Source organism: Emydura macquarii, unplaced genomic scaffold (assembly GCF_026122565.2).
Source record: "Emydura macquarii macquarii isolate MOO-44397 ecotype Brisbane River unplaced genomic scaffold, CSIRO-AGI_Emac_v2 contig_2924, whole genome shotgun sequence".
Lineage (NCBI taxonomy): Eukaryota > Metazoa > Chordata > Testudines > Chelidae > Emydura > Emydura macquarii.
In genome coordinates, this window is record NW_027133061.1 from 2,740,237 (window position 1) to 2,760,408 (window position 20,172).

Here is a 20,172-nt window from a genome sequence, read left to right on the forward strand (position 1 = left end):
GCAGGAATATTTTTTTATTTTTTTTTGCAATGTTATCTGATTTTATTTTTAAAGGACATTAACACTAAAAGTAACTTGATCAGCGTGTTAAGGGGATGAATCAACCTAGAGCCTGGTAACGGTGTTGTAGAGGATTGCGTGTGTAACCGTCTTCCATGCAGCACAGGTCCTGATAAGATCATACGAGGGGACATCCCTTTCATTTTCCAAATGATTGAGTTGCTTCAGAAAGCCTGTGCTGGGCCCGATCCTCAGCTGGTGTCAATCAGCCCCACTGCATTGTCTTCAGTGGGGCTACCCTGCTCTACATCAGCTGGGCATCTGGCCCCATCTGTGGTCATGCAGACATACAAGGCTGAAGGTGTGTCTTCCCAACCCAGCATGGAAGTTACCACTTTAACCTAATCACATGATTGTTCTCCTACTTCGGTGGCAGTGTTGTGCCAAGATTAGAGAAAGGGACGTGGGAGGCAGGATGCCTGGGTTCTAATCAAACCTCTGCTATTGCCTGCCGTGTGACCTTGGGCAAGTTACTTCTTCTCTGGGTCGTTTGCTCAGGTTTCTCCTCTGTAGACGGTGTGCAGTGAAGCCAGCTGACAGAGGGGTGGTGAGTTTGACTAAATTGTTTGGGAAGAAGCTTGGCTGGAACGTGCTGTGTGACCAAATTCATTTGCTTGCTTGCCACGGTGGTAGCTGCTGGCAGGTATTTTCTTTCCTTTGCCATTCCATGACTGGTAGGAGGCTGGATTCCACCTGCAGCAGCGCGGTTTTGTATACGGTTCATAACACGTCTGTCCCGCAGCTCATGCATGTAAAGTGTGTGAGGAGTTGGGGGGACTGCCAGAGAGAGCATAAAGGTTGCTCTTGTGATTAGGGCACTACACTAGGCCTCAAGGAGATCTGGTTTCAGTTCCTAGTGCTGCCACAGGCTGCCTGTGACCTTGGCCAAGTCACTTCCCCTCTCTCTGCCTCCGTTCCCACAGTGGGGGGAATGCTCCTTCCCGCCTCAGATGGGGGCTGAGAGGATAAAGTCATTAATCCAGATGCAACGCTGTGCTCTAATTATTTACATCACAGTAGCACCGAGACACCAGGGCCCCACTGGGCCAGGTGCTGCACAGATACAGCACTGCCTCGCAGAGATTATAACGTCAATTGACCAGACAGACAAAAGATGGGAGGGGAAACTGAGGCAGAGAGAGAGGACATGACTTGCCCAAGATCATCCAGCAGCTCAGTGGCAGAGCCAGGAACCGAAGCAAGTGCTCCTGCAGGGGAGGGGAATGCTTGCTGCTTTGATTAGGAAGGGCTGCACTAGCAGAAAGCAGGTTTCCTGAGGCCTGGTCCAGGGCCCTCCGCACTGGACCGCACGGCCTCTAGCTACTGCAGGCGCCAGAGAAAAGCCTATAATGAAACAAAACCAAGGCAAGTGGCTTTCGCCCTTTGGAAGTTTGTTTTTCTTGAAAGGATTGAATTAAAGCCCCAACCCTTAAACCACTTTGAGATGTATTTAAACCAATGTGTTTCCAAGGTTTAATCTCTCACTTGTGCGCGCTCGGCCGGATTAAGCGTCCCTGTGATTTGTGATGGGTCAGGCTGCCTGATCGGGTCCTTAAATACAGACAGGCTCGGTTTTGCTCTAACAAGCTCCCGCATTCACACAAACCTGCTTCTCCAGCTAACGCGCACACACCACCCCCCATGCCCCCTGCAACCTCCTCTTTAAACTAGTGCTGTCTCCCAGCTGCTAAGTGAATCAATTCTTCCAACAGGAGCAAACCTTTACACAGCCCGCAGGGACATCTGTCAGGGATTGGATAATCTCAGCCTCTTCAGCCTAGTTGATCACAAAGGGGGTGAAATTGTCTGCCAGCTCCTTGTTAGCTCTGTGCAGCACCCGGCCCAATAGGGCCCGATCTCGGTTGGGAACGCCGGGCACTACAGCAAACACCCATCAGCAATAACCATTTGACTTGCTGGATAATGGTGAATTCCAGCTCTACTGCCCTGCCCATGGCAAGATCTCCAAGCATTGGGCACATATTAAGAGCGGGACTTTTAAAAGGGCTTGGGCCCAGCCTTGCCCAAATTCTGCTTCTGTCCAAACGATTCCGCCACCTCCCTCCGGTTCTCCCCCCGTGTCCCATTAAAGAGCCAAGCAGGGAGGTAAAGCCTCAACGGGGGCAGAGTTGGGGTATTACTGAGCACTTCAGCCACTGTCTGCAGCCTGCAAGAGCAGCAGCTTTTCTCCCCTGCTTTGCAGATGGGCAGGTTGAGAGCCAGAAGGAGGAAGTCCAGGTGCCAAGGGGCGGTGGTAGGACCCAGGAGTCCTGAACTCACGAGCTCATGGGGAGCTGCTGTCTCCCCTGTGTGGAAGCCCCAGAAAATTCTTACACTAACTGCCCCGGCCTTTGCTTCGCTGGCTCCTTCCACAGAGACTGCCAGGGGGGTTGCCAACCAGCTGCATTTCACAAGAGCTGGCCCCGGTGGGTGAGTTCTCCAAGGAGGGGGTCACTGATTTGCAGACTCGGCTCCATGTAGGTTCTTCTACATAGGATCTGGGCACGCAGTAGCGAGGGCATGCTCTCAAAGCAGTTTGTGTGGCAGGGTTTGGGGAAGGGTTGAAGGCTGTGTACGGGTGGGGAGGGCAAAAAGAGTTTTTATTTGTTGCCAGGTTTGTTAATTACTCCTCTGCCTGTGATCACTTAATGAGCCTGTCTGAGCGAATGACTGAACAGGACTATTGGGGCCCTGATTCTGCAGGGTACTTAAGTGCCTGCTTACGGGCCAGTGAAGCCACAGAGACTTAAGTACATGCTTAAAGTTAAGTGGGTGCTTAAGTCTGGGGCTTTTTATCACTGCCTAAGAGATTTAGACACCCAGTTGCCCTTGGAATCCAAGCTCCCTTAACCTCCTCTGACAATCCCACCTGTATGGGCTTTGCTAGCTAGGGCTAAATTTAAGCATGGGCTTAAAGTCAAGCACATGCTAAGCCTTTTGCTAAATGGGAGCCATCTTTCTAATGGGGCTTGCAGCTGAATTAATTGTCAGGGTGCCCAAAGAGTCTTTTCTCTATGGACACGATTTAAATCCACACCAACGATCTCTCGCTTGAACGCCTGGCTTGTGGATGCCCAGGAAGTAGAGAGACCCTTGGTGTGTGTGTCACAGGCCGGCTGAGTGGCTGATAAGTCAGCCAAGGAGCCGTGGCCCAGCCGGGGAAGGGATCGCCTCCCAGGAACCCTGCCAACCCCGAGCGTGAAATGTCAAGGAAGCATTAGCAGGGGGTTAATTGCAACCTTCGCCTCTTCCTGCTCCATCAGCTGCACAGGAAGAGCCAGAGCGAGCAGCTTGCTTAGCAAGTGGATTCTGTCAAGGGAGATCAAGGGTAGAGCTGGGGGGACGAGTAAATGCTGGCCTGGATCTGGGGGAGCTGGGCCTTCTGGGCGGAGGAGGCTCTGCCGCTTTAATGAATGGCTGGGCTGAATGAAAGCCTTGATCAGTTTTGCTCTGTCTGCTGGTCGTCAGCACAGCCAGTCCCCCAGGCCTGGCATAGTACTTGTGCATGCAAACAGGTGGACGCCGCGTGCACCCTCACCCCTGTTCCGCACTTCAGTGTGTCTCTGGGGTTATCCCTAGGGGATAAAATAGGGATCCTTATTATTGGGGAGTGGGAGAGGGGAAAAAAGCTGCTATGAGTAACTCATCTCTGACGTCCCCAGGAATCCGAGAGACAAACCCCTGTAGCCGTAGGGACCGTGGCGACACATGGGGGGGGGCACTCACAGTCGGGCTTGGCAAACCCAGACTTGGGTGCACTCCACAGTGAAGACAAACTTTGAGCAGCTGTCAGTGCCCACCCCTTCTCCTGCCCCCTCTCCCGCTGACCCAGCTCTTCTATACCTCCCCCTGGGAAAGGAAGCAGCATGTCAGGAGGGAACCGGATGGTGGGATGGTGCATTGTCTGTGAGACTGAGCATGGCGGTAGGAGGCTGGGACTCCTGGCTTCTATCCCTGGTTCTGCTGCAGACTCCCTTGGGCAAGTCATGGTGCCTCAGTTTCTCCAGATGCAGGGTGGGGATATCCCAAGGTACTGAGAGTAGGTACTGAGCTCGGCTCTTGCACAGCGCTTGTTGCCTGGGTTGAAGGCTTGAAACCAGGTGCTGGCTGGCGGGACAGTGCAACGCTGGCTCTCGGCACCACTAATCTTGACTCTCTGCTTGGCAGCTTCCTCGAGGAAATTTCCGCCTCTGGGTTCCGTGGTCGGGGCGCCGAGAGTTCTCAAGTTCCAGCAAGGGCAAGCAGCAGGCGGTGAACGCGAGGGGATGACACTGCTTCCCTATCTCATCCGTCCACAGCCCACAGACTGACCACACGGCGTCGGAGCAGCACTGGGTGCTCCCGCAGTCAGGCCTGCTGCTGGGCTTGTTTGCTCCCTTCTATCCTGGGACCCTTCACATGCACAAGAAGCAGCTGGAGACAACATGCAAGCTGAACTCTGCCTCGACGCGCTGGGCCGAGCCGGAAATCACAGTGTCCGCGGCGGTCCCTCCCTGCTTGGCTCTTTAATGGGATGTGGTGGGAGAACTGCAGGGAGGTGACAATCGTAGATCCTGGGAAAACAGAACCTCAGGCTCAAAGATGCTGAGCTCCCGCCAAGCCGAGACACTTGTTTGAAAATCCAGCTACTTCTGTGTCTCTTCATAAACGCAACTGGCCTGCCCAGAATCTCTGGTTCCATGTGTGTGTTGGTCCCGCCGAGGTAAAGGCTGTGTGGGTTCTTGCAGCCTTGGGCTGTTTAATTGTCTGCAGCCCAGCTCCTCACTGATACCTTTGAGGGTCTGGGTCTTCGTTTTCAAACTCATTAAACGTCCCACTCTGACCAGCTCTCAAGTTTTAAATCATTCCAGATATTTGTCCCCTCCCCCCTCTTTCATATTGTCCATGAAACTAGCTCATTTCCTAACTGGCTCCATTCTCAAGCCCTGGCATCCCTGGGGAGAGCAGCACCGCACCTTTCCTCACACACCCCTTTCTGCTCCCGTGGTGTGATCTGGAAAAGCTCCTGTGACACTAATAAAAAGAAAATTCAGTTTTCTGGCAGAAACTCTCTTGGTTTTGTGATGGTTTGGAAAGTGTACCTTGAATTATAACCCCAGGGCAGATGCAGGAGAGGAACATGCCAGAGTCCTGATCATAGGGCTGTCTCGAGTGCTCACTCTGGTCCTGACGCTGGCTCTGTAACCCCAAAGGAGGAGTCGCTTCTCTGCCGTAGTTTCCCCATTTGTAAGAGCGTGTGATGACTCCATTCTAGCCAGTGGATCACAGCAGCCTGCCCTGTGAGTCTTGACAGCTGAGCAGTGGTGCCTACCCACTGCATGGCGCCCGCGGGAAGGGAGCGTCTGATGCACAGGCAGCGTGGCTGCATTGCAGTGACCATCCCGCTCAGCGGACACTTGCCATTCTTTACTCCCTCAGGTTGTGACCTCTTTAGATCTCTTGGTCTTTGGGGTGGGGGTAGCGGGGCAGAGGGTTGGAACATGCGAAGTCCAGGCCCTGAGAACCAGGCGGGCCCCTGCTCTGGTTCCGTACATGGTTCACAGAGGCAGCTCCAGCAGCTGAGATGCCAGCTCAAGCATGTTGCATTCTGGGGAGCAGCTAATGCACCATGTCGAAACAGAATGCAGCGACCACCAGCAGCTGGTGACGAAGGAGATCCCATGACGATGCCCCTTGCTCTTCCGTCTGCTGCCAGGTCAGGAGCTGCCACACCATCCACTGGCCCGGCCCGGCCCAGCAGAGGTATCTGTTTTCCAAAGGAAGCTGTTCAATGGTCAGATTTCTCCTTTGCAGCCAGTGGGAAGTAGAGTCCGGCTGATGGGAAATGCAAGCTTGGACCTGCCCCTTTCCACAGGGGAGTCCTGGGGAAGTCTCTGGGTAGTCAGGTGCTGGCAATCTTTGTGCAAAGCAGTATGGTCTAGGGCTTGGAAGAGGGAACTGGAGGTCAGGACTCCTGGGTTCTGTGCCCAGCTCTAGAAAGGGAACGGTCTAGAGGCTAGAACTGGGAAGCTGGATGCCTGGGTTCTAGGCCCAGACCTAGCTGGGGAATGGTCTAGCAGTTAGAGCAGGAAAGCAGGAGTCTGGACTCCTGGATCCTGTTCCCTGTTCTAGCCCCTAACCCACAGCTGGGAACTGGGAGCCTGGGTTCTTTTATCAAGCTGCTGTATGACCTCAAGTTTGTCAATTACCCTTTCTGCAGCTCACTTTCCCCATCTTTTAAAACCGAGAGAAAACCACCTAGCTACCAACAACGGGTCTGAAAAGTCTTTAACTTAATCATGGCGCACACAGGGTAGTGAGAGTAAACCGGGAGATGGCAAAGTTTGCAGATGATACAAAATTACTCAAGATAGTGAAATCCCTTTAACTTCTTAGTTAACTAACCTGTGTGACTGGGCAACAAAATAACAGATGAAATTTAGTGTTAAGTGCAAAACAATGCACATTGGAAAACGATCCTGATTCTAGACACAAAGTGGTGGGATCTAAAGTAGCAGTTACACTCAGGAAGGAGATTGGGGAGTCATTGTTGATACTTCTCTGAAACCTGTGTGCAGCTACAGGCAAAAAAGCTAACAATGTGAGGAACCTTTAGGAAAAGGATAGAGCCTAAGACAGGAAATATCATCATGCCACATAAACCCATGGCATACCCCACATCTTGAATGCTGCGTGCAGATCTGGTCGTCCCATCTCAAAAAATCTACATTAGAACTGGAAAAGGTGCAGAGACGGGAAACAAAATGATCGGGGATGGAACAGCTTCCACATGAGGAGGGATTAAAAGGACCGGGACTGTTCATTTTAGAAATGAGATGAGTAAGAAGGGATCTGACAGGTCTATGCGATCATAAATAGGGTGGAGAAAAAGTGTTATTTACTCCTTCATGTAACACAAGAACCTGGGGTCACGCCATGAAATTAATAGGCAGCAGATGTAAAATAAACACAAGGAAGTACTTCACACAAGGCACATCAGCCTGTGGAGCTCGTTGCTCGGTGCTGTTGTGAAGGCCAAAAATATAACTAGGTTCAAAAAAGAATTGGGTAAGGTGATGGGCCATTAGTTGCTATTAGCCAAGGTGTCAGGGATGCAATCCCAAACTCTGGATGTCCCTACACCTCCGACTGCCGGAAGCTGATGGGTGGGATGATGGGCTGGATCACTGGATAATTGTCCTGTTCTGCTCATTCTCTCTGAAGCACCTGGCGCAGCCCATTGTCAGAAGAGAGGATATAAGGCTGGATGGACAATTGGTCTGACCCACTATGGCCATTTTTATGTGGTTGAATTCATCGTTTGTCTAGTTTAATTCCCCAAAGCAAGGACATTTGGATCCTGGACATCCTCCAACCACCCTAAGAACCTATTGGGCGTACGTACGTATGCGGTGAAATAGCCCCATGACACACATGAAAACAGCAGCACTGGAATTATCAGGGCTCCCACAACACATCACCTGTGTGAGGATTTCCTCCCTGGTAAACCTCTGGGTTATGATCACGCCCTTTCTCCCATATCACTGTTTTAGTGGCAACGGGGAATCGGCATGAATTTTATCCCACGGCCTTAATGCTTGTGGCTATTGCATCTGGGAAGTCTATGCTGCTTACTAAGCCATTCCATACAGCGATAAAACCCTTTGTTATCAGCCCGTGGAGGCCGCATAGTGTTGTTAGAGCAGTAGCGAGATAGACTTAAATGAAGCAAGATGTCCTGGTTAAGTTAGATTCAGCCAGGAGGCCGCAACCTGAGTGGGCAGCCCAGCTCCCTAACAAATTGCTGCAGAGCGGCGTTGGGTTTGGTGCAGGGATGCAATCGTACTGCTTGTAGTGGCGTATCGACCCTGCTGAAGCTGCAGCCCGCTATAGGCAGCTTCCTTCCTGTGCATTAGTGTATGCAATCTCCTTCCCGTGGGTTGGCAACTGCAGGCTTTAGGCTAAACAAGCCTGCTGGGAAATCTGCCAGCCCCATCCCCATCCCCCACCCATACATCTGATCCAAGTTCTTCCTCCCTCCCTCTCCCGCTGAAGAGCAATAGCCCCTGGGATCAGAATTTCCCCCTGTCCCCCTTTGCACATGCTTGGATTAGAGCTAATGCGATGTCAGGTTGCCTCCTTTCTGATTGCAGTGTCATGGGAAACAATCAGTTCAGTTTAATCCAAAGCAGACCCGGGCCTCGGGAAATGGGGGTGGGGAGACGCACTGTGGTTTGCATTTTGATGGGTTGGATTCAAGTCTTGGATCTCGGGCTGTCTCACCTGGAAATTCTCCCTCCTACCCTAGGGAATCCAGTCCCTGCCCCTCGGCATCAGGCAGTCGGCGCGGGCAAAGTCAATCGCTGCTCACAAACAGGTGAGCAGACACAACAGTCAGTGGTCAATGGGGAGCCCCCTGCACAGCTGGGAGTTCAATTTCTCTTTCTAAGGACAGGATACTTCACACTTGTATCCAGACAGTGAGGTGTGATTAACCCTTCCCACCCTCCTCCTGGTACCCCGCTTGCTCTTGTTCCTGTTAAGGAAACTGAGGCACGGAGAGAGGCTGTGAGGGGCAGAGCTGGGAAAGGTGCTAGAGTGACTTCTTGAAGGGCCCAGTCCTCTCTTGGCAGAGCGCACACGGACGAGATGGTCTCCAGTTTGGCCAACAGCCTGAGGACTGAGCTGAGGACCTCCCCAGCTAAAAGCATCAGCTGCTACAGTGGAAACTAAGCAAGGTTGTTGGGCTGGGCCTGTAACAGCCTCACCTCCCAGACAGAGACGGGGGGACCTAGAACATACACACCAGTGGGTTACTCCGCCATCCTTCACTGCATGGGCCAGCTCTAGGGTGAAGCGAGCAACTCAGTCGCATTGTCCCATTCCCTCCTAAGGCTGCTGGGTCTCAGTCTCTGCCAGCAGAACCAGGCCACTAACACGCACTTTTGGCCAGTTCCAACCCGGTCTAGTTTACAAGCAGCTCCCTGAAGCAGAAGGACTCTTGTCCCATTCCCAGTCCCCCTCTTTTGCAAGGATTAAAGCTGATGGGAATTGGAGAAGAGGGGGGCGGAAATCAATCCAGGTTGCAGAGCAAGTAACAAGTCACAGAGGGATCCCTCTTCTTTAGAAAACAAAACAATAGACGCCACCTGCTCTGCCCCTGCTGGGCTTTCCTCAGGAACAATTCCCAGGCTGCTAGGTTAAGGGCTGCTCTAGGCTAGGGGCTGTTTGCACCAGGCAAACATCATCGCTACTCCAGAGTCAAAAGGGACTCTAAATTGATGCTGTTCGCCCCAGCGCTGAGCAATTATTGCAGCACGTCTACATGAATGAGCCCAGTTCTCCATCGTGCAGGCGTTTGCAGAAATGCACAGGCGGGTGGAAAGTACTGCTGGTGGCACTTTTGCACTTGCATTGGTGTAAGATGACTGCACGAGGGGCAGGCCAGGTGAAGAGTCAGGCCCTCAAGGATCACACACCGTGCAAAATAAATAAAGCAAGCCGCTGCACCCCAGCTAAACGCAAAGCCTCCACAGAATGAACTCCTGGCCCCATGGAAGTCAAGGGGACTTTTGCCATTGATTTCAAAGCAGCCAGAATGTCACTCCCAGATTTTAAGGGCAGAAAGGACCATTGTGGTTTTCTAGTCTGACCTCCAACACAGCCAGGCCAGAGCATCCCACTGAGTGATTCCCGTCTCAAGCCCCTCACTTCTGCTTGAGCGAGGGTGTATCTTTTAGAAGGAGATACCCTGACCCAGCCTTGATCGGCAGACTCCAAGTGATGGCGAGTCCCCCACCTTCCTGGGTAAGCTGTTACAATCATTAATCCCCCTCACACGTTAAAGACTGGTCCCGCATTTCCCCAGCCTGCGTTTGTCTGATTTCAGTTTCCAGCCACTGGATCTCACTCTCCTTTTGTCTGCTGGAGTGAAGAGCCCTCCGCTCTGAGAAAGCTTCCCCCCATGAAGGCAGGGGCAGACCGGGGTCCAGTCAGCGTCAGAACTGGGGTTGTTCATCTGCCGTAGAGAAGCCACCTAGCTTACGGGGAAAGGCGGATAAGAACCAGCTCCTGGGGAGCCCCACTAGGATCAATTTTAGGAGGATTTTGTTTGCCCCGCTGGACGGAGGAGTGTGTGACCGTCTGGTGTTAGGGCATCTCGAACCGAAGTCCTCGGCACTGAACCACCAGTTTCCCCAGGGTAGTTTCTCAAGGTAAATCTCCAGGCTGGAGAGGAAACAGTAGGACTGCTGGTGAGAGGTGGGAAGAATCTCTGCTAGGCTGGTCCCTTTGTTGCTCAGCTGGCATTGTTCTGTGCTCAGAAAGGCAGCCCAGGAGAGGAGTTGCTGCCCTTCAAACTGCTTTCCCCTGCAGGGGTGATTAATACTGCCACAGCTCTGGATTTATTGGTTCATCGCAGGCGCTCGCTGCCAAACAGGAAGGGCCTCGTAATTCATCCGTCCAGGCCGCAGTTCTGATCCGCAGGCGTTCATCAGCGGTGAATAATTTCTCCAGCGCCTTTCATCCCCGACCGCCAGATGCACCCGGTGTACGCGGCCACTGACATGCAGCCACCTCTGGAGTGGAACGTGGCAGCTGTTTAACACAGCGGCACTATAGGACAAGGAGCGAAGTAACAATATATATAGCGTAGAGCGTGAGGAGGGGTCATGCAGCGATGGAGAACGGGCAAGATTCACCCCTGCACGGAGCAGCAACATGAAGACATTGCACCACTTATAGGCCCCGTCCTTGAGGAGTGAAGCTTGAGACGGGCTGAGGCCCTGAGTGGGCCCGCTGCACCAGGGTGAATTGCACCCCGTGTGGGAACAGCTGCCTCCACCAGAAAATCATCAGACTCAGCAGCATGAAATGTGGGAAGGTCCCAGGCCAGCGGGGGAATCCCCCCCCTTGGCTATGGGGAGTAGGCAGGGCAGCCGCACTGGGTGCTCTTCTAGCTGCCTCACGCAACGTTGTGAAGTCGGCACCACTGCGTGAGCCATCACTGCCTCCCAGTAAGGTGCACCGATGGAGCCTTGCAGATCTGTGCGTAGGTGGAGACCTCGAGGCTGGACTGGCAGGGGGGCTGCAGCTCAGGACTGCACCGGTAGAGCTGGGCGGGAGCCCAGGGCTGGGATAAGGGGAGCTGTGAGTCAAGAGTCAGGGACATCAAGACAGCTGGGGAAGGAGCCCAGGGTTGCAGATCAGGACAGAGGAGCACCAGCAGAGCAGGGGCCGGGAGCGGCCCAGGGCTGGGCTAGCAGCTAAGGCTGACGCTCAGGGTTGAGGGGCACCGGCAGAGCTGTATGCCGGGAGCCCAGGGCTGAGATAGCAGGGGCTGCAGGGTCAGCACCGATGTTTCCAGAGCCCGCAGGAGCAAGCTTGCCCAGCGTCTGGGCTGTTAGTGCCTTTCATAAGCGCCGGATTCCCTTGCAAACTCTTTCTCAACCGGCGCAGGGGCAGGCGGCTGAGCCAAGGAGAGGAACGAGGAAGCCAGAGAGGACTTTTCAGACTAGGCCAGGCAAAGCCCTGCAGGGAGCAATCCCAGGAGCTGTTCAGCCCTAGCTACCCGCAGTCGATTAGGGCGAGCGTGTACAATACAAACAGCCGCATCGGTGGAGTGGAGAGGAGTCAGAAACAAGCTCGCTGCCCGCAGTATAGCAGCCTCTGCTGGTTCCCTTGACACCTCCCTCCCTTCCCCCATTCATACCTCTTCAAACGGGGTCCCCTGTTCCCCGCCATGCAAGAGAGCAGCCCCTTGCCAAACTGGGATTGGCCCGGGGGGTAAAGCAACCGGCGTCAGCTGCAAACCCTGCTCCGATTCTCCAGCGAGACGACGAGTCCCCTTCTAATGAACAGCAGCCGGGGGCCTGCTGGGACGCTCACAGCCATGTGAGGAAGATGCTGTGAGTTTCCAGCTCTCTGAAACTCTGCAGTCAGTCGGGAGCCGGGCGGGGAGAGGTAGCCTGGTGGGAGGCGTCTCCGTGTCCCTGGTTTCCTTAATAATGCAGCAGCAAGGGGTGTGGGGAGCCTTTTTTGTAGCAGAGACAAATGATTTATGGCCTCTCCAGCAACTATCAGTGGATCAGCTCTTCGTGGGAGCGTGTACGGAGAGGAGTTGTTTGGGGCTCAGCACCATCCCCCAGGGGACAAGTGTCTGCATTGCAACCGCCACACCCTCAATTAATGGCATTCATTTGGCCCTCCCCCCCCCACCAGCCCTGAAGTTGGCCCTCCCTCACCTCCACTTTACTCCGATTTCCCCCCAATTCTCAGGCCACGGAGCTACAAACACAAAGGAAGATGCTCAGATTGCAGATCCCAGGACAGCCCCAGTTTCAGGGGAGTTACGGGGTTGAAGCTGGAGCGGACTAAGAGCTTGTGAATTATCCCTACATAAATGTTTCCATAGGACCCCTCAGTGTATCATCGCTTTTAGAGAATGAAGCCTTGTGCGATGGCCCTGTCAAACGGGAGTGGGGGAACGATCCTCCCACTTTAAAGAGCAAGAGAGACACGGCCAAGATTCTCCCAGCAAATCAGTGGCAGACGTGAGACTAGAACCCAGGAGTCCTGATGCTCCCACCCCTGCGTTAGCATTAACCGCACACACACCCTCCCCGCATGAAGACGAGAACGCTAGACCCACCACTGCCATCTCAGAAGCTCTACCCACAGCTGCTGTCTTCAAAGGCCCAATCAGCCATTGCTAATTGTCATCCTGGGGCTGTTACAAGACCCAGGCCTGCATTTGGATGCATATAAGGCATTGTCAAACAGTGGCGTTAATAGCAAAGACGTGCAGCCTTGCATTGGTGATAGATCTGGGAATCAACGAGTCAGATCAAGTGAACAAACTCCTAAATCCCTGCATCACCAATACATTCTGTGTCCAGGAAGCAGAACGAACGCGGGGGCCCGAGGACAGCAAGATAGGAAGTGTGCCAGGCCCACTGCTCCCAGGCACGGCCCCACCAGGAGCCGCCCTCTGAGCTTCCAAAGTTTCTCAGCTTCCGTTTCCTTGAACTTCAGATTCAAGCCGTTTTCATGCAGCTTGGCTGGCCCGTGCGCGCGTGGGTGTGTGTGCGTACTTATGGGGTGCGTGCACAGGTGTGAGAGGGTCTGCATGGGAGGGCGGGGGACGGGGTGCATGAGGCTGGGGAGGAGGGTTGTGTAAACTCCCATGACAGCAGGGCGGGCTGTGAAATGGACCCAAAAAAGTTGATTCGAATTCCACACCGAAGCCAAGTGCCTGGCTTTGCCCTCCTTTCACCTGTGCTGTCGCTGATGCTGGGCTGCAGTGTGGAGTTAAACTCCAAGGCTCGGCCCCTGGGGATGCAGCAGAGGAAAGGCGTGGGGTACCCCTCGGGCACATAGCAACACTTGCCAAAGCCTCAAAGTGAGTTGAGCCCCCAGCTCAATCCAGACCCCAGCAGGGCAGCCAGAGCCCAGGCGAGTTGGGGGCAGAGTTGCTGCACTCAGGGGCCCCCTCTCTGCACTCCCCTGGGCAGATGCACCTGGCCTCATGCCCTGGAAAGAGGAGCTGAGCCTAGTGTCAGCCGCGATTGAGAATCTGGCCAGCGCTGGCATCTTCCCAGGGCGTTACCCGCTGAAGGTGCATCTTTGCTGGCCCTTTGCCTGACCCAGGAACGACGACGTTGTCATCGGAGGCCCCACTAGCAGCTGGTGCTGCGTTTTCAGCTGCGCCACGGCGGGTAGTGCCCTGGCACCCAGCTCAGCTTCCCAGCTCTCTTCTGTAGAAAGCCATCCACGAGGCCAGGGCCATAGGCCCAATGTCATCCCTTTGCAGCCACCCCGCCTCCCTTTGCAAAATCTCCCAGTTCAGTAGCTCTCTGCCAATTTCATTAGCGTGCGACTGGGTTCCCCCTTTCAGCTCATTACGTTAGACATCTTCACTCCCACTGGACCTGCAGGAGGGGGAGGAAGATACATTGCAGCAGGGACCTTTAGCAGATAGAATAAGCAGCATTTCATTTAGTGGAAAATGAACGCTCCAACCCTAGTCTATAAATTACAATACACTGCAGAAAAGCAAGGGCCTGATTCTCATTTACACCAAGGACCCTTTAGACCAGTTGAGGGCAGCCAGTTTTGGTTGGACATATTCCTGGAGGCGTCATCACATGATGTAATCTTTAATTCAAAATTAATCTTGAATTCCTGGAGACACCAGGGCAATGCTGGAGAGTTGGCAACCAGTTGGGTCATGAAGTGGCACCAATGCAGAGCGTGTGTCATTTACATCCACTCTAAGGCCCCTCTGCCATGCCAGAGTAAAAGGGACTTAAAGCAATGAGAACCAGACCCAAAGGCTGTATTACACAGAGTGTTTGTGCCAGTAAAACCGGAGGTAGGTCTGCACCTGGAGCTGGGGGTGCTTGCCAGCATGTGGCGTGCACACACCCTTTGTGGCTTAAAGGTGTGATTTTTTTAAAACTGATCTAGTTGTATCAGTACAACCCCTTGTGTGGACGCAGTTATACAAGTGCCTTATAAGGTGTCAGAATAGTGTGTGCCCCTCCCTGATACCAGTGTTGCTGTTCCCCGAGGTGAGAGCCCTAGACTAGAGCTCAGCAGACCTGGGTTTGGTTCCTGGCTCTGCCACTGTCCCGCTGGGTGACCTTGGACAAGTCACCTCCCCGCTCCCTGCCTCAGTTTCCCCATCAATACAATGGGATTAATAATTCCTCCTTTGTCTGTCATGTTGATTTAGAATGTAAACTCTTCAGGTCAAGGCCTGTCTTACTACGTGTACATGCAGTGTCTAGCACAATGATCTTGGAGGAGGACTTTTGGCAGTACCATAATACAGATAACCATGTCACCAGAGTAGCCAGGCCCCAAAAGACTGAGTGAAATTCGCCTTGTGCGTTTGAGAGAGAGAGAGAGAGAGAGAGAGAGAATTTCACCCTTAGGTAGGATTTCAGTGGCACAGTTGCCTTGACCTGATCTTTTGCCCAGCAGGACATTTCCCCCACTTCCCCTTTCCCTGTGCTCCTGACATGCAGTGATTATCTTCAGAAGCAAGAAAATCCATATGCCCTAATTAAACTCATTTCATGTTGCAAGCAGCAGCCAGCGAAGTTACACACTTGCAGTCCTGAGACGAAATTATGCGAAAAGGACGGGGGTGGGGGAACCCAAAAAACGAGAGCGTTTGTTCCTCTGATTTTGCTGCAAGAAGATATTTTGGTAACTGATTATTATGAATCAGCGCATCATGGGAAATGGCAACATCAGAGCTGGAGTGAGTGAATAGGAGGTTCGAGGGCCGCACGCCAAGAGATAATTTCTTTAGGAAGAGGATCTCCTTTCATTCTGCCTTATATTTTCAAGGTCTTCCACCCCGCCCCTCCCTCCACCTCCCTTTCAAACAACGACATTTTTGTACCTCATGTAACAAAATACATGATTACCAATGATTTCCTATGCATCCAGCATTCCTAGGAAAACAACCCCCCCACACACCCAAAAAAGATACTATTTGTGCAGCAAAAGATGGCCTGAGAACTCCACTCCAGCTAGGAAGCCATCCGTTCCTGTTCCCTTTTCATTGCTTTCTTCAAGGGGATCCCTTGGTGAGATTCCAGAGAGCCAGTTTCTCCCTCACCCTCTTATTATTTATACTGCAGTACCTCCAAGGAGCCCCAGTCATGGAGCAGGACCCCATTGCGCTAGGGAGGGTGACCGAAGAGCAAGTGTGAAAAGTCAGGGGCTATAGTTGTGTATATAAGACGAAGCCCCTAATATTGGGAGGGCCCCGATAATAGCAGGCCACCCCACGCCATGACCTTGTACTGTCAGTGCGAGGTGAGTGACCAGCACAGCCTGAGTTCTTGGCCCCTCTGTGCTGCTCTGGTGATGTAGAGAGCCCCTAACAGGCATGTCTACACAGCCCAGCAGACTCGGGGTCATGCTCTGGCGCTACAAACAGCTGTGCAGATGGTGTGGCTGGGGCTGCAGCGGTCGGGGTGTAAATAATCCACACAACGGAGCATTGTAGCTATGTCAGCCTAACCCCTGGTGTAGACGCAGCTAGGTCAATGGAAGAATGCTTCCATCGACCTTACTGCCGCCAGAAAAACCCCATCCATTGGTGTACGCTGGGTCTACACTGACGGGTGATGCCAGCACAGCTATGGCACTGTAGCTACGTCGGCGGCGTCTCCATAGTGTGGACATGGCCTTAGGGAGTAAGAATTCAGGCCTAGTGTTTTACATGCACCTTGCGCTGGTGCAAGTGACTGCACGGGGGGCAACAAGCTGGGGGGCGGAATCAGGCCCGAGCACGGGACTGGTTGGGTCTATCGTGGGGAACATGGCAAGCCCCCATATCTGGTGAGCAGCCTCTGATCTTGGAACAGGAGATGTCGAGGCATCCACTGAGCTCTTTACGCTTGACCACATAAGAAGCAGGTTTCTGGAGCTGGGGTCAGACCCCCTCTTGCACAAATATGCAAGGACGAGGCACTGCTGAAATTCCACTCAGGACCCTTAACGTGACTTAAATGGGTCTAAGCCTCACGCTACCCCACTGCACAGGGGGAATGGTTTATGGATTGGTTCAGTAGCACCTAGCTGAGACCGGATTGTGCAAAGTACTGATGAAGGCATTCCCTGCCCCAAAGAGCTTACAATCTAAATAGACAAAGGGCACGAAGAAAAACAGGCACAGAGAGGGAAATTATTCGCCATGTCACACAGCAGAGTGACGAACAGAACCCAGGTGTCCTAGTCCATGGACCATGCTGCACCAGCAGCTTCACAGTGTGAGGAACTTTGTATTACGTCTCAGCCCAGCTCTTTGTATAGTCTGTACAGCACCAAGCGCAGTGATGTCAAGGTCCAGGTTTAGGGCTCCCAGGGACTACCACATACAGATAATAAATAATATCATCTTTGGATTATTATAGTTTAAATATTTGTGCCTCCCTCTGCCTTGCTAATGCATATGCATTTACCTGGGCCTCTGTGCCTTAAACCGACACTAATTTTAAATGTGATTTATGGTTAGGTTTCACAGCATACAAACAAGAGTTAGATAACATACTTTGCAACCTTCCAGCAAAAGTACCATTTATTGCAACAATAAACACAAAAGAATAAAAAAAAACAAAAAACCCGAGACACAAAACAGGCTGCACCCTAAAACAGAGCTGCCCAGCTCACCACCTCTTATTATAGTCCGCATGCACACGGACTGCGGAAAAGCCCAGATTGCACACTTCCTTACAGAGCCCTACGGCCTGTAGGCAGGACCAGGAAAACCCCCACACTCTTAAAGCGATAACCTGCAATTTCCACACAGTCCTCACTACACCACAATTGTTACTTTTTCATCTTTCCTGCAATCACAATAAAAAGTAACTGGAACTATAAATAACCAGAGAACACAATCTACACAACCGACATGATGCTGAGGATCGAGATAATTAGTAGCTATCACTGGGCTAAATTCCCCCGTTTAGACATGCAGGCATGCGACGTCGGCTGATTTCAGTGGGAGTTGTTGATGTGTGTCCATGGGATAAGCCCTTTTACCATAGCAAAGGCTAATGCAATGGAGTGAGGGGTAAGTCCACTAGCTGATAGGTTACTGATCACTTGGGGAAGGGAACAGAGAGTGTTGAATGGAGCTGCCTTTCCTCTGCCCCCCACTCTTCTTGCACACTAATCCCCGATGCTTCTAGACCTGAATTCTGGGCCCTTAAATGACTAACCCCACTGGCTTCATTAGAACTAAACCCATTTACAACCACCAAAATGTTGGCCGTTCGCTAGAAGTGGATCGCACATTTTAGCGGCTCAGACACCATAGTGATGGCCATTGAGCCCGAACAGAACAGACTTAATTGCACTGCGGAGACGTATCTAAAGCTTTCCCCAAGCGAGGGCCGCTTCTTTTTCAGCTCCTTTCACTGCGCATTGTCTGGAGAAATTGATTACCTGCCGATTAGGGGCCGCTGGAGAGGTGCTTATTGGGAGCCAGTGAATAAAGTTTATGAGGATCAGAAGAAATCACTGGAAGTGACCTACTGACCTTTTCTTTGATCTCTGCTAGAGGTATGCAGAGCTATGCAGGAGCCAAAGTAATAACAAAGCATGCTGGGAGTATCAGTCCAATTTTAAAGGCAGCCAACATGCGGCCCTCTCATTGCCCCATAGCTATCAACTGCAACCAATCTTTGTCTTCATCACTGGGGGACTCAGAGTGACTGCTATCCCAGCCCCCAAACAGGGAAAATGACTCCACCCTGGGTCTTCTATTTAGAAGCACCACGGACTTAAATCTACAAAACCTGTTTCCCGTCAATGACGTCAGCATCATAGCAACACTACACGCCACTGACATGGGATTTGCACTTAAGAAAAGCACGACATGGGTCTTTCATTAAAGCCTCTTGATGCCTGGGGGCTATCCTGTCTGGTTGCATAGTTAAGAGTGAGGGGGTAAAGCAGCTCTGTGGCTTTTAAAAAAGCCTAAATCAAAGTGACTTTTGCACATCTAGCCCCAGAAGCCTAAATCCCATTGACTTTCAGTGAGACTCAGGCTCCTAGAAGCTAGCTCTTCACTGGTATTTAGGTGCCTAAAGGTGCAGATACTGGCCTTGTGAGAGCTTCAAAAGTGCTAGGCAGCGACCTCCCATTTGAAAACCTCAGCTGGCATCTATTTGCAAGCATAGGTGTTTACACAAGTTTAAAAATCTGGCTTCCAAGTGCCTGAGACATTTAGGAAAATGTTGCCCGTGACAAAATACACAGAGCCAAGTATTGCTGTCATAGCAGTGAAGTTGCTGAATAACCGCATCGACTTCAGATTGACTCAGTATTTATGCAAGTGTCATTGAGAGCAGACTGTGGCCCCCCGTTTTGGTATTCAGGTGCATTACAAACGTATACCGCTCTACAGGGATCACTCCAACTGGCACTGAAATGCAGCCACTGCTGGGGTGTTCTTCAGTCCTCAACAACTTAGAACAAGAAATGCAGAATAGCTTTTCCAATTGAAACAGCAGGAGGAATTTTAGGGAAGTAAAGTGTTGTTAAGTGAGGCCAGGGGATCTTTAATAACCCCTAGTGCCGAGGACCTTGGTTTTACGTCTCCTTTGAAAGGTGGAGAAGCACCCGGGCCACAAAATGATTTGCAGGCGCGGGTTGAGCTTTTAAAAAAACAACAGGGGGTTTGAGACACACGAATCCCATTTCAATGAGGTCGCTAAATCTATCTGCCAATCCCCACATGCATCCATCCAGCTAATTATAAAGGCGTCGACTCACCAGTGGTATCCCCTCATGGCTGGGCGGGTGTAGCTTCTTTGACTCCATCTGCTTTGGGCCCTCAGGGGCCTGCCTCTTCTCGGGACTCAGCCCCAGGTCCCATTCAGTCTCACCCCTTCCCGGGCAACGGAGAGGCCAATACACCAAAGGCAAACAAATGCAGCTCTTCGCCCCCAACCCAGGCTCGCTCCTCCACGGATTCTTCCCTCCTTCCTGGACTCTGCAGGGTCGTCCTCCCGTCTCGTGCAACGCAACAGCTCCTGGGGGCTATTCCCTGGAGGCCTGGCCCCAAACTCAACAGTCCTGCTCCCCCTGGTGTCAGTCTGCCTTTCCCCGGGGCTGGTAGGGGAACCCGGGCCACCCTTCCCTCTTCTCCCAGGGACAGGGACCCTGTGGTAAGCAGCGAAAGTCTTCTCCTGTTAGAGCCTGGTCATGGGCAGCCAGGCCTAGTGATCACAGCAGGAGCTGGGAAGCAGATCCAGTCCCAGGGCCAGAGCGAGGAAGCAGGAGTCGGAGCTGAGAATTAATAGTCCCGCTGGGGGGTCAGAACCACAGTCAAAACCCAGGAAGCCGGAACCAGGAGCAAGCTGAGGCAGCCCAGAGGGAGCAGAAGCCCGGCTGGGGAACAAGGCCGGCCATCCTTCCTGACCACTCGGTCAAGCAGGGAGCCTGCTGCAGGCCCGCCTGGTTGCTAGGAGACGGACTCTGCTGCCAGCCTTGAGCCAGACAGCTCCCTCACACCCTCCCTCGACTCCTTCCGGCCTCGGCCCCGGCCCCTCCTGGGCTTCCTGTACATCTGCCTCTCTCTAGGCCTGTCTCCATACTCCAGCATGA

At 52.6% G+C, this 20,172-nt stretch overlaps 1 protein-coding gene and 1 long non-coding RNA gene across 3 annotated transcripts in view; one reads left to right on the forward strand and one right to left on the reverse strand.

Moving 5' to 3' along the window:
• Positions 1-5,547, forward strand: part of VPS45 (vacuolar protein sorting 45 homolog) — a 52,339-nt gene extending 46,792 nt beyond the window's left edge. Inside the window, exon 15 of one of the 2 annotated variants that reach the window (XM_067569565.1) lies at positions 4,228-5,547. In XM_067569565.1, coding sequence (XP_067425666.1) covers positions 4,228-4,315 — 88 coding nt within the window. In that variant the 3' untranslated portion in view covers positions 4,316-5,547. Of the gene's footprint in view, positions 1-1,772; positions 2,404-4,227 lie in introns of those variants that run through there. The other variant, XM_067569567.1, reaches the window with a different exon arrangement.
• A 6,791-nt stretch (positions 5,548-12,338) lies between these two features.
• LOC137167336 (uncharacterized) lies at positions 12,339-20,172 on the reverse strand. Its single transcript, XR_010924093.1, has 2 exons — positions 19,339-20,172; positions 12,339-13,967 (listed from the first exon to the last, which is right to left on the reverse strand). It is a non-coding gene; the product is annotated as an uncharacterized lncRNA (long non-coding RNA).